Below are 14,106 nucleotides of genomic sequence, written 5' to 3'. Positions count from 1 at the left end.
AAAAAAAAAATAGATGAAAGAGATTGTATAGTCAATGTTAAAATTTTATAACTTTCAGCTTCTTTAAAAGCCGTTTATAATATCAATTTTTTATTCCAAGGCGGTTGTATAAACATAACTTTAATTTTTAATTTAGACAGACGTTTATTAATTTATTAATTAATATTGATAATTTATTAATTAAAGAAAGTGTTTAGTCAAGGAACTTAAATATAGAAAATAGATTCTACACTACTTGAAGTAGGATAGAGTTTTAAATTCAATCAATCAGCCCTAGCATTAAAGAAAAAGAGTGAAAAACAAAAAAAATTCAGAATGAAAAAGAGTTTTAGTTAATGATACTTGCCTGAAAATAAATGTGACTTTCATGTGAGTTTTTATTTAAAGAATAGGATGCATTGGGATGAAATAATTTTTCGTTAATGGAGGATGATGTTCATGATTTTTATTTTTTCTTAATTAAAAAAAAAAATCAATAGAAGTAAATAGAAATTGGCTTTTGATTATATATATACACATATATATATATGTAATAAGCACATTACAAATAAAGTATATATTAATCTTGTCGAACTAAATGCCATTTTATTCTAAATGTAACTCTAAAGAGTTTCTTTATTTCTCAGTATTCTTACTCCTAAATTTTCATGAAACATACTTCCAAAAATCTTCATGGAAGAGACTTCTAAATATAAACACGGTATATAATGGAATCATAAATACTTCGAAGAGAATTAGGCAAATGCATATAAAAGATCAAACATTTCTTAAAAAATTAAACAGGAAAGGAATGAATTAGACAGAAAAGCAACACACAACAATAAACACATTATATAAGCCAAAAATGAGAAATTTTCAATAAAATATGATCAGAATGAAGTTAGACCAAAACATTTAGTTATAGCATAATATGAATAGTATAAATAAAATATTATAAAATAATAACAGTTCAATAAAATATCAATAAAAATATCAATAAAAATATATTAAAGTAGGAGAGAGTAAAAAACTTCAAGAGAGTAAGAAACTTCTGACATGTTCGAGAGTCCAGATTATGAAATGATTCAAGATTGTCACGTTCATTGAAGAACATTTACAAAGCCTTCCATTATGATGTTGTCCATAAATTCAAGATAAATATATATCTCGAGATAGTATATTGGTTGCATGGACGAAACGAAGTTAGTTTAGAAAATTATTAGATTACTCTAGGGTATTACAAACCTATTCATGAAAGGATATGTCTTTTAAAATTTTAACTGTTAACTTTTTTAAGACCAATTTGATGAATACTAATCAAAGATATATTTCCAACAAAAGCGGTTCAAAAGTGACCCTAAATAAAAACATTTAATAATTTTTTTTCACAAAAATTTTTGCATAGAAAGATGAAAAGGGAGAGAGAGCAAGACAATAATTTAGGGTGTTGAAATATCCATTACTTTTTTTATATGATCGACGCATACTTTCAATAGTTTTGAGGAAGCATAGCACGTATTTTTTAATAATAATAAAATAATTTAAATTGAGAGGTGATATATTTTAACAAGACAACAACTAAAGAAAAGATGTTTAATATGAAAAGTATCTGAATTTAAAAGAAACTCAAAGTATATAAAACAGAAGAGTTTGGAGTTTTGTTTTTGTTTTTGTTTTTGTTTTTTCTTTGCAAATCGATGCCAATAGTGAAAAAAAAAAAAAAAAAAAAAAAAACCGTAATATTTTTTAATTAGATAAACCGTTTTGAAATGTATATAAATATTATAAATTGAATACACCTTTATTGGATATATATATATATATATATATATATATAGATATTATGTACTGCTATATCCAATCAAATTCTCATAAAAAAATATCTATGTTGCGTCTTGAGAGCTATTCTCAAATAAAATGTTTGACTATAGCTGTTAGCTTAGATATTTGTTACATTGGTCAAAGTAGTTCATGAATGGAGTTGAGTTGTAAAGTCCTCACGTGTTAGAGATTGTGAACTCAATGATTGGACAATTTTTTTTAGAATAGGGTAGAAGTTGGTAAAGTGTAAAAATGATTGGACAATTTTTTTTAGAATAGAGTAGAAGTGAGTAGAGTATAGTTCTACAAATTAGATTTTAATTAGTAACATTCAAATCTCCCATATATATATACAGTTAGGAATCTGATGGCGCGCGCATGGGGCTTGGCCCTGGTGCTCCCGCGAAGACGTCTGATTTTGTTTTCGTTTCTTTTGTTTTTTATCCGGATTTCAAATCAAGTGATTCTTGAATCTAATTTCGTTAATTTTTCGCCGTTTATCTAATGGTGTGCTCGATAGCACCCATAATTTTTAAAAAATTACAATTTTACCCCTATGACTAAAATTGTCCGTTTTTTAAATATCACTTCCGCATTTTGTTTTCTTTTAAACTCTGTGACTTCATGGAAAGTCACTCTTGTGTTCTTGGGATTCTGTTTATCCAAAAGGACCTTATTTTCTTTATTTTTACTTTTACATTCTGAATCCATTATCAGATCAACTTTCGGGTCACATTGACATATCGTCACAGGAAATGTGTTAAAGGAATGACATGAATGGATAGCATAGACATGTAACATTATATTTTTGAATTATTTATTACACATATGCAGAAGTAGAGATGTTCTGATAGCGTTAATACTTCAAGTCTGAGTAATAAGTACAAAAATACGGATTAAGAATGTCCGGTTAAAATATATATATATATATATATATATATATATATATATATATATAGTGAAGAAGAGAGCGAAGGGGAAGGGAAGAGAATAGAAAGGAAGAGTAAACGTACTCATTAAGAAGAGAGTGCGCATTCTTATCTATTAAGTGTGTTTTTTCTATTTTATTTTTATTTTTTCTTTATTGCCATTATATGTTGTATATGTGATCTTGAGCGGATTAATTCTTAATAAATAGTATCGGAATTGATACAATATAAATTCATTCATAACATCATCTCAACAGACGAGTAAGTAGCAACCTAACTTTTAAATAGTTGAGAGAATAAGTAGCATCGTTAGAAAAGTATCTGCAAAACCGTAGAAGTACAGAGATTTTTTTTTGCAGTCAACTCAAACTAATTTCACATGAATGCTATAATCGACCCACATTATTTCTTGCCTCCATCAAATCACTTGGAGACCTACACGTTTAGAGGACCTATTGGGAATTCATGAATTTTCATATTTTAAGATTGTCAGGCTTGAATTTAAACTTTATACGGATAAAATGAAAAAGAATATATTAAAAAGAAAAAAGGAAATTTAGATTAGGGAAATTGAAGTAAATGAGACCGGAAAATTATCACTAACAAACACGAATTTACATACAATGCAATCCTAGGAGAAAAGGACGACTGCAAATATACAAAACTTAGCGGGATCAAGCCTGTGCAAAAAAATGTTTACAAAAAAAATAACCGTACATCAACATAGATGCAGCTTCTGTTAGAAAGCTCTACAAGAAGATGAATTAGTTTATCAACCCTTGAAGCCTTTATCCAAGACCTGATCTACGGCCGCCGAGACATATTGTTGAAACTGTTCTCCGACTGGTTTTCAGGAGGACATGACCACTGTCAAAACACTCGTGATGAGACTGGTATATAACTGACCCATAAGGAAGGCGTAAGGAAGCATGCGGGAAATGTAGTCTGGATTGGCACCCGGATGATTCCAGTGGAAAATGTGGATTTGAGGAAAATATGATAACTAACCACTTGTAAAATCTATTCTGGGACCAAAACTTTAGATTTAAGGAAAGCTAAACGGTTTTTGGTGAGAGTTAATTTTTCTTCTGCTTCAGCAGCTTTTTCTTGAACTCCACGTACAATTTCCTCGGGAGCCTTTTCAACAAACTGCAGACAGCAAAACAAAGTATGTAGGCCATCATAAGATTACATGTTTAAGAAAAAGAAATAAAACTATCGTATTAGTATAATACGTCCCAGGCAAACATTATAGTAACATTGGCGGTCTACATCCATAATAGAAACTGCAGTTTCAACACCGATAGAACATTTTATAAGAACCTGAAACTTTGAAGCATAGTCAAATATAATATATTTTGCCCCAAAACGAACTGTTTTTCTTGCAATACTAAGACCACTTGTTGAAACTAATACATAGACATATGCAGACCAAAACAGCAAATGCTACTGACAGATCCTTTTCACAGCAAACATCTTACATTTCCAAATCTCCCGGCTTGGTCCCAGTACAGTGTACAATGCCACCTTTGAACATTGTCACCAAGATAGGATTGATTGTACTGGATATAATAAATGGCTAAAACAGGTAGAAACATATGATCTTTTCTAAACATCATGTGTGCTGGATTCCTCATTATTTTCAGTAATAAAAAATGAGAAACGGAAAATTTTATGTATGGTGGATGCATGGAACCAAGAGAAAAAAGTACCTGATGTGATGGATATATCATAATTTTGCTGCACTTACATGCGCACTAATTCAAAGACGATTATATGGATATAAAATGAGCCAGAAAAATTCAAATTTCATACTTTAGGAGAACTCAAGCGAGCTAAAAGCCCATCATACTCCGTTTGCATCTTGGAGAGACGCTTGGACAGGCGTTGGACTTCAGCAGAGATATCTACCATATCAGCAAGAGGGAGATACGCCTCTAGACCTTCACCAGCAACAAGATGGATAGATTGATTTGCATCGCCTGAAGCATTGTTGGTGGTGTTGAGATCCACCAGAATGGTAATAGTTTAACATGTTATTCTATTAAGACAATTGATGGTAAACATGAGCTAGAAAACGTAAAACATAGATGACCTATGTTTGGCCAAAAGAACATTGCTGTTATGTAAACATACCTGGAGCAGAATCTGCAAAATGAATGTTTTGTAAATCTAGCCTGGAGAGAAGAGCTAAAACATCCTTCTCTTTCTGCATCATATACATAACATATATTGACATGTGTAAGAAATCTGTGTAGAATGCACACATACATTTCTGTAAAGGTTGTTGCTACCAATAACAATTGCTACATTAACCTTCTGCTAGCAGCCCCCGGACACTTAATTTACCTCAGAAAGCATGACGCGAAATCAGTACAGGTAATAGGTTCCCAGTGAGAGAGTTCAGCAGATCTAGAATCAGTTGATAATTGTGGGAGACAATGAAGTTATTAATCTAATTAGGTACTTAAATTCCGGAGTCATGGTTGGCCGAAACTTTTGAAACTTCAAATATTCAAGAAAACAGATGGTAAATACCTCTCAACGATATTTCAAACATTTTCCAAATACAAAACATGTTGCCCAATAATTCCTCTCTAAGGCAAAAGTATAAAAATTCATAATATGATACAAATAAAGCTATCAACTTTACGGCTCCGTTTGTTTCGACGTAAAATATTCTTTTTGGAAATTTTTTTTTTTTTTTCAGGTAAAATATTCTTTTATTTTTACTTCGTCGGTGTTTGGCAAAAGTCTACGTCGAGGTTGAGGTCGAGTCTATCGGACGGGATATGTAAAATAACTTGCCGAAAATTGATGAATAAGTTATTTTTGTTAAATTTTAATATTTTTTTACTTCGTAAATATTTTACGACAACCAAACACCAGAAAATAAAAAAATATTTTCTGAAAAATATTTTACGTCCAAACAAACGGAGCCTAAATGTTGATAAGATAGGAAAATCACCCTGTATATAAACTGGCCATTTGAGAATATTAATAACTTTTTAATGAATTTTCACATTTCTATACATATTTCATTCTATTAGTTTATATTACAATAGTTTCTTTAAAGATTATTAACTATTAAATAATATAGCTATTAACTATCCTCTATGGTACCAAACTGGTTCCTCCCAAAATTATAAATTATTAGAAATTTAGAATAATTAAGTCATTGAATACTAGTTACATTAAATTGTCAACTGTATAAAGTTATAGTGTTCCAATTGCAAAAGAAAATTAAAACCTGAACTGTATATGCTACAACACCAACATTTTGATGATTGACTCACACATGCACGCTACTCAATTTTTTGCAGTGTTTTAACATCCATTACCCGACATCTTATACTCTAAAGACTTAGCTGAAATTATAGTTCCTTGCACATTTTCCTTAAATTTTGTCGTATGACCACACAACAATTCAATTGCCAGTTTTCATTTCATCACCTCAAAATCTCAGGAGAAATTCCTGGATTCTCTTCTGCATATTGAAATAACAATAATTTGAGTATCTCTTGCCTATCAATTTTATTACTTATCTTCACTCATAAAAATATTGAACTAAAGATTTTCTAATGTTAGTTTTAAATCTAGGGTAAATTACATTCACTTCCCCTCTAGTTAGGATTTGTTACACTTGCCTTCCCTGTGTTTTGGATAATTACCTTCTAGTTACATGTGTATAACAAACCGATCCCTGCCCAACACTGATGTGGCAAGGCTTTTAGCTTCATATGACAAATCTGCCCTTCAAATTACTGTGAAAGTACTTTTGTCCAACGCTTCTTGTGCAAAAAGACAATTATACCCCTAATTAAAGAAAATTAGATTGACGAAAATGTCGTAAGTTGGAAGTATAATTGTCTTTTCGCACAAATAATTGACAAAGTGTCTTCACAGTAATTTGAAGGACAAATCTTTTATATAAAACTAAAAAACTTGCCACATTTGCGTTGACCATATATGACTGTTGGTGAAACTAACGGCAGGGGTCAGTTTGTTACACACATGTAACTAGAAGGGAGGTGTAATTATCCAAAACACAAGGAAGGTAAGTGTAATAAACTCTAACTAGAGGGGACGTAAGTGTAATTTACCCTTAAATTTGAAATACTTTGACTCTTGACTACACATCAATATAATATTGTTAGCATATATGATACCACGATTTATGGTATGACTTACCATAATAGCAGAGATTTGACTATGCACATGTTAGCATATATAATACCACGATTTATGGTATGACTTACCATAATAGCAGAGAGTTGACTATGTTATAGAATATGCCATAGAATATGTTTTAGAATAAGTTGTGATTTGATTTTGATTTGATTTAGGTTCCTTTCTTGTAATATGAGCATGTGCTCATTTTATCTATAAATACTAGAGCTGTGAATAAGTAATTCATATCATTCAAGTCTTTACGCAATTCTCTCATTTCTCTTCTTTTTTATATATTTCTACTTGGTATCAGAGCCAACACCTTTCCACACCTTTCAGCAGCCTTGCTACTTGTGCAACAGCTACCTTAGGTTGTTTGTGACATCATGTGACGTTGCCTACACATGCTTTTTCTGTATTGTTGCTTTGTGATCGAAAACAGGTATTTTTAAGTTTTACAATTTCTTTTTCACTCTTCTAGGGTTAGGTAAATTGGGATAGTTGGTTTCCAACACCTAGAAGGGCTTGGGTGAAAAAAAAAAAAAAAAAAAAAAAAAATTAGTCTACAAAGAGGTTCCGGATATTAAAAAAGAAGCTGTCTGGCTATATGTAAGCGGGCAGCGCTCCTTAAAAAAGGTATGTATTTGGATTTTTCGGGAATGGTCTGAGGAGACATTGTTATTGTTTATGGTCTGAGGAGACCCTTTGATTTATTAATAGAATTTGTGGTGTTTTTGGAGTTTTTTATTGTCGTGTAACAGATTATGGCAGCTTCAGGGTCCTCGACTGTTAATTCTCTTGGCTCAAGTTTTGTGGGTGGTGGTGCCATTTTTCCCACCAACTCATCAGAAAATCCAGGACTTCAAATCACCACAGTGAAGTTGGATGGTTCCAACTATTTGATTTGGGTACAGTCTACCAAGATGTTCATTGGTGGCAAAGGCAAGATTGACTATATTACTGGTTCTGAGAAAGAGCCAGCTAAGTCAGAGAAGGCATATCCACAGTGGTTTGCAGATAACGCTATGGTTATGTCTTGGCTAGTCAATTCGATGCAACCAAACATAGTTGTTGGCTATATGTTTATGAAGACTGCTAAGCAGATTTGGGATTTAGTTCAACGCACTTATTCTCAGAGGCAGAATAATGCACGAATTTTCCAACTGGGGCGAGATATCACCGAGATTTCTCAGGGTGACTTGACAGTTTCAGGTTACATTGCCAAGCTTCGTGCTATTTGGGAGGAGATGTCATATTATGATTCCTTCCACTCTTGGAAAGATCCAGATGATGCAATTTTATATGCAGAAATTGTGGAGAAGAATCGAGTATTTCAATTTCTTGCCGGGTTGAACGACGAGTTTGAGTATGCTCGTGTTCATTTATTGGGCTTATCTTCATTCCCTACTCTTGAGGATGCATACTCCTATGTGTTGTCAGATGAGAGCCGCCGGACTCATCCATTAGGTGTTGCTTCTGTTGATCATTCTGCTATGGCAGTTCGGGTTCCTAACCTTTCAGGAACTTCACCATCCCAGTCAATTCTAAACACTACCACCAGTCATCCTCTGGGACGACAACGTGGACGGTGTGACCATTACGGAAAAATTGGTCACATTAAATCTCGTTGTTATGCTCTACATGGACGTCCACAGCAACAGAAACAACAGCCTCGATCCTCTACACATTTTGTTACACAACCAATCTCGTTGTCAACTCTTAACAAAACTGCCTCTACATCTTCTGCCACAGTTACCTTAATTCAAGCTGATTTGGACAAGTTCAAGCAATTCTTCAACCAAATGAAGGCATCATCTCAGCCAACCTCCACTTATGCCCACTCAGGTACTACTGCGTCTACACATAGCGTATCTACATCTTCAACACCATAGATCATTGATTCTGGTGCTTCAGACAATATGACTGGTATGTCCTCACTCTTCCAATCTTATAATATCTGCTCTGGGCCAACGCAAGGTCCGCCTTGCAGATGGCTCTCCATCTTCCATTGCTGGGAGGGGTCACATATCAGTTACTCCTTCATTAACTTTGTCAAATACACTTCATGTTCCAAAGTTGACTACAAATCTTATTTCTGTTAGAAGCGTTACCAAACAATTAAATTGTAGTGTAACGTTCTTTCCCTCTCATTGTATTTTTCAGGATCTGGTGTCGAAACAGACGATTGGCAGTGGGCGTGAAGTGGACGGTTTATACCTGTTGGATGCTCCTTTGTCACCTCAAGCACATTCAGCTTCATTTTCTAATATTGTTTCATCTAATAAAGCCCAGCTTATGCATTGGCACATGCGTTTAGGACATATTTCTTTTGGTTATTTAAAACATTTATTTCCTTCCTTATTTTGTAACGTGGCAGTGTCAGATTTATCCTGTGAAACATGTCATATGGCTAAACATGTTCGTTCCAATTATCCTGCTAGTAGTAATAAATCTGCTTTAACACCTTTTGATCTTGTTCATTCAGATGTGTGGGGTCCTTACCCAATTACTTCGAGTCTTGGATTTCGATATTTCGTGTTGTTCATTGATGATCATAGTCGTGTTAATTGGGTTTATCTTATGAAAACCAAAAATGAGGTATACACCATCTTTAAAAATTTTATGACAATGGTTCAGACTCAATATGATCGTACCATTAAAAAATTCAGATCTGACCAGGGTACAGAGTACACTTATAGGGAGGTACAACGGTTATGTACAGAATTTGGGATTGAGCATCAGATGGCTAATGTTAAAACTCCTCAACAGAAGGTCGTTCTGAGAGAGAGAATCGCCACATCCTTGACTTAGCCAGAGTAATCTACATTGGCATGAATGTTCCCCAGTCATTTTGGGGAGATGCAGTTCTTCCCGTTGTTTACATCATTAATAGGACTCATTCTAGGATTCTTAACTTTGCAGCCCCACTCTCAATCTTACATCCCAATTCATCTCTTTTTTTGATTCCTCCGCGAGTCTTCGGGTGTGTGTACTTTGTTCAGCAGTTGGGGCAAACTCGTACAAAGCTTGACCCCAAGGCTTTGAAGTGTGTGTTTTTAGGCTATTCTCACTCTCAAAAAGGTTATAGGTGTTACCATCCTCTCAGTCGTTGGCGGTTTATATCTATGGATGCAAGGACGGAGCCAATTAAGGACCAGGAGGGGCACGTGGGATTTTCTCCCTCTCTTATATTCTATATATATTTTATAATAATATATATATTTTTTTAATGAATATATGGAAAGTGCCCCCCTGAATTTTCTCATTCTTCGTAAAATTCTATATATGTTTCATATTTTTTTCTCCTAAATTGTTTCTTTAATCCTTATATTCTGTATTTGTAAATTAATTTCATTCCAAAAATATCATTATCTCTTTCTATATATATATATATATATATATATATATATATATATATATATACTCATAAATATTAGCTTATATGCATGTACATTATATTGTAAATATATATTATGGTATACAATACTATAATGTCCCCCCCCCCTGAAAATTTTTTCTGGCTCCGTCCCTGCATGGATGTTTCTTTCTTTGAGCATACACCATACTATAGTGGTTCAGTTGGTTCTCAGAGTAAATGGTTCCCATTGAATATAATGGATGATCACCTTCTTCCGTCTTCAACTCCTTTAACATTACCTGTTTCTTCTTCTATGATTCCTCCTCGTGATACCCCTCCAGCAGGGGGAATTGTTCCTTTTTCACAGGTTTATAGTCGGAGACAACAGGTACAAGCTTCTCCTCCCACGATCGACTGCCCTGTTCCTTCGGCACCAGCTCCGCCTTCTCAAGCTATTGTTTCGCTTGATGATCGCCCCATTCCTCTTCGAAAGGGTAAACGTTCTTGTACTTACCCTATTTCTAATTTTGTTTCTGATTATGCTCTCTCACCCTCCTATCGAAGTTTTCTTGTTTCTGTTGCCTCGGTTCCTGTTCCTTCTAGTGTTGCAGATGCACTAGCACAACCTCAATGGCGTGATGCTATGACAGAAGAACTACAAGCACTTGAGAAAAATCAGACTTGGGACATGGTTCCGCTTCCTATTGGACGAAAGGCTGTGGGTTGTCGTTGGGTGTTTACAGTTAAGCATGATCCAGATGGGTCAGTTTCTCGTTACAAGGCCCGATTGATTGCCAAGGGTTATGCTCAGACTTATGGCATAGATAATCAGGAGACTTTTGCCCCTGTTGCCAAGATGAATACCATCCATGTATTATTTTCCGTTGCTGCAATTCGATCTTGGCCTCTATTTCAGTTAAATGTCAAGAATGCCTTTCTCAATGGTGATTTGCAGGAGGAGGTGTACATGGTTCCTCCTCCGGGCTTTCGTTCTCCTGCTCATTCTGGTATGGTATGTCGTCTTCGTCGTTCTCTGTATGGCCTCAAGCAGTCTCCTCGAGCTTGGTCTAATCGCTTTGGCACTGCTATGCTCAAGTTTGGTTTCCATCAAAGTGCAGCTGATCATACCTTGTTTTTAGTCATTCAGGCGGTAAGACAGTTGCTCTCATTGTGTATGTCGATGATATTGTTCTTACCGGCGATGATACTACCAGAATTGATGAGGTTAAGAGCTATCTTGGCCGTCAGTTTGAGATTAAGGATCTTAGTCCCCTACGGTACTTCTTGGGCATTGAGGTGGCTCGCTCCAAGACTGGCATTTTCATCTCTCAACGCAAGTATGTTCTTGACTTGCTTTCTGCTTCTAGTCAGCTTGGCACTCGTCCTGCTGATACTCCGATTGAGCAGAATCATCGGTTGGCTGATTTTGAGGGGGAGTTATTGTCAAATATTGGTCGGTATCAACGACTTGTGGGGAAGCTCATCTATTTATCCATGACTCGACCTGACATTGCTTATGTCATGAGTGTCGTGAGTCAATTCATGCACTCTCCTCGTGCCCCTCACCTTGATGCAGCTATTCGAATCCTTCGCTACTTAAAAGGGTGTCCAGGCCGTAGAATTTTGTTTGCCAATCATGGTCACTTACGTGTTGAGGCTTGGACAGATGCTGATTATACAGGATCAATTTCAGAAAGGAGGTCTACTTCAGGTTATTGTACCACTATTGGTGGTAACTTGGTTACTTGGCGCAGTAAGAAGCAAGATGTTGTCTCTCGATCTAGTGCAGAGGCAGAGTATAGGGCTATGGCTCTTGGGGTAGGTGAGTTGTTTTGGCTGAAAACCTTGATGACAGACTTGTGCCTTCCAGTGTCGCTTCCATTCTCACTCTACTGCGACAACAAGTCTGCCACTAGCATAGCAGCAAATTCCGTTCAGCATGACAGGACTAAGCATATAGAGGTGGACCGTCACTTCATTCGAGAGAATATCATCTCTGGTCAAATTTGCACTCCATTTGTCACAAGCTCTCAGCAGCTTGCAGACATTCTTACAAAGGGCGTCAGCAAGATTGTGTTTGATAATGCATTGTCTAAGTTGAGCGTTTTAGATATCCACGCCCCAACTTGAGGGGGAGTGTTAGCATATATGATACCACGATTTATGATATGACTTACCATAATAGCAGAGATTTGACTATGCACATGTTAGCATATACGATACCACGATTTATGGTATGACTTACCGTAATAGCAGAGAGTTGACTATGCTATAGAATGCCATAGAATATGCTTTAGAATAAGTTGTGATTTGATTTTGATTTGATTTAGTTTCTTTTCTTGTAATATGAGCATGTGCTCATTTTATCTATAAATACTAGAGTTATGAATGAGTAATTCATATCATTCTAGTCTTTACGTAATTCTCTCCTTTCTCTTCTTTTTTATATATTTCTACTAATATAGTAGGCCGTTGAAGAAGGGTTGGGTCCATATTGAGCTATATATGATCCCAACCATAATTTGACCAAAAAGTATGTGAACCAAGCATGTTTAGAAAGAGTGCAATAATATAGCTAGTAAACCACACAGAGCACTAATTTTCAGTACTCAAATGCAAAAGTAGCCAGCTAGTGTTATAAATAAAACATGCACACGACCAGACTGTGGAAACCAGAAAAAGAGAGTCAATACTTACAGAAATATACTGGAGGACCTCAGAATTAGCAACAATAGATACAGATATACGTTTTGCCGGCTCAACAGAATATTCGGCTCGAGCATTTCGAATCGCTCTTGTCTAAATATTAAAAAGGGCAAAAAAATTAAAAATCAAGGACTATTTTAGCTTCCATGAAAGATATATTTACAAGGACAGCATGGAAGAGGAGATGTTGAGGGAGGAGGAAGAACAAGTTATTGAACTCACAAGTGCTTGTAAATTTTCGAATCTTTTTATTGAGTTAGCATGCCTTGGAAGTGAAGTCTGTGGCCAACAAGATATTATAAGAGCACCTTTCCTGTTGGGGAGTGCCTGCAGAGAAATTCAATGTTTAGAAAATCCACAGAAAGATATAACATGCAAATTAAAAACTCCAAGTGGCAAAAAAATTCCAACACTCCATTTCACTTTGGGTTTTAAATTATAGGAATTTCATCAGCAGATTATGTTGGAAGCCAAAAAAAAAAAAACTCAGGAAGGCAGAAATGATATATAAGGAGACTGCATCAAAAGGTTTTGTGCCTCAAAAGCCACATACAGCAAGATTTGGCTCCACATTGCCTTTTTTTCTCCCCAAACTTTATAAGAGAAGTAATAAAGACGCGTGTTGTATTAAGGCTGATTAAGAGAAAGCACAAATGTATATCAAAAGTAGCAGCAGTAAGCAGAAACACCATGTGTTTAAGATATAAGGTGATAAGTCGCATAAATGATGCATTCTATAAGTAGCAGTAAATGTGCCTCTAAACTGAAACAGCCAGGACACTAATGGGGTGACATATGGCATATGTATATCAAACTGATTTGTTCATTGATTAGTTCAACCATAGAATAAATATGCATGAAAAGCTTGAAACTTCATGTTACTACTTGTGGGCTTGTTTTCCTATGTTCACTGTCACATGCTGAAAATAAATTTTCAAATAATCACATAATAACTCTAAAAGTAAAACAGAAAATGACCCTCTCATGTCATCATCATCACATCACCATCCTTGCCTTTTATCTCATATGAATTCTCTTTTTCCATACTTTTCTATTACAAGCCGTATCTCCAATTACAGTTAATTTTTAAAAATCATTTCTAATTTTTCTTAAATGACCCTCTCTTGTATGTCTGCATATTAA

General features: G+C 34.9%; 1 protein-coding gene across 4 annotated transcripts in view; it reads right to left on the bottom strand.

Annotated features, from left to right (window-relative positions):
- Positions 1-3,299: 3,299 nt before the first annotated feature.
- Positions 3,300-14,106, bottom strand: part of LOC132266251 (valine--tRNA ligase, chloroplastic/mitochondrial 2) — a 37,920-nt gene continuing 27,113 nt past the window's right edge. For all 4 annotated transcript variants that reach the window (XM_059767105.1, XM_059767107.1, XM_059767108.1 and 1 more), the window contains 5 exons: positions 13,186-13,290; positions 12,955-13,056; positions 4,866-4,938; positions 4,545-4,711; positions 3,300-3,878 (listed from right to left, as the gene is read on the bottom strand). In XM_059767105.1, coding sequence (XP_059623088.1) covers positions 3,750-3,878; positions 4,545-4,711; positions 4,866-4,938; positions 12,955-13,056; positions 13,186-13,290 — 576 coding nt within the window. In that variant the 3' untranslated portion in view covers positions 3,300-3,749. The remainder of the gene's footprint in view (positions 3,879-4,544; positions 4,712-4,865; positions 4,939-12,954; positions 13,057-13,185; positions 13,291-14,106) is intronic.

Source organism: Cornus florida, unplaced genomic scaffold (assembly GCF_030987335.1).
Source record: "Cornus florida cultivar Cherokee Brave unplaced genomic scaffold, ASM3098733v1 CherokeeBrave_3.0.0_Hap2_Chr07, whole genome shotgun sequence".
Lineage (NCBI taxonomy): Eukaryota > Viridiplantae > Streptophyta > Magnoliopsida > Cornales > Cornaceae > Cornus > Cornus florida.
The sequence above is the reverse complement of the archived record's forward strand: the minus strand, read 5'-3'. Positions and strand labels throughout refer to the sequence as shown.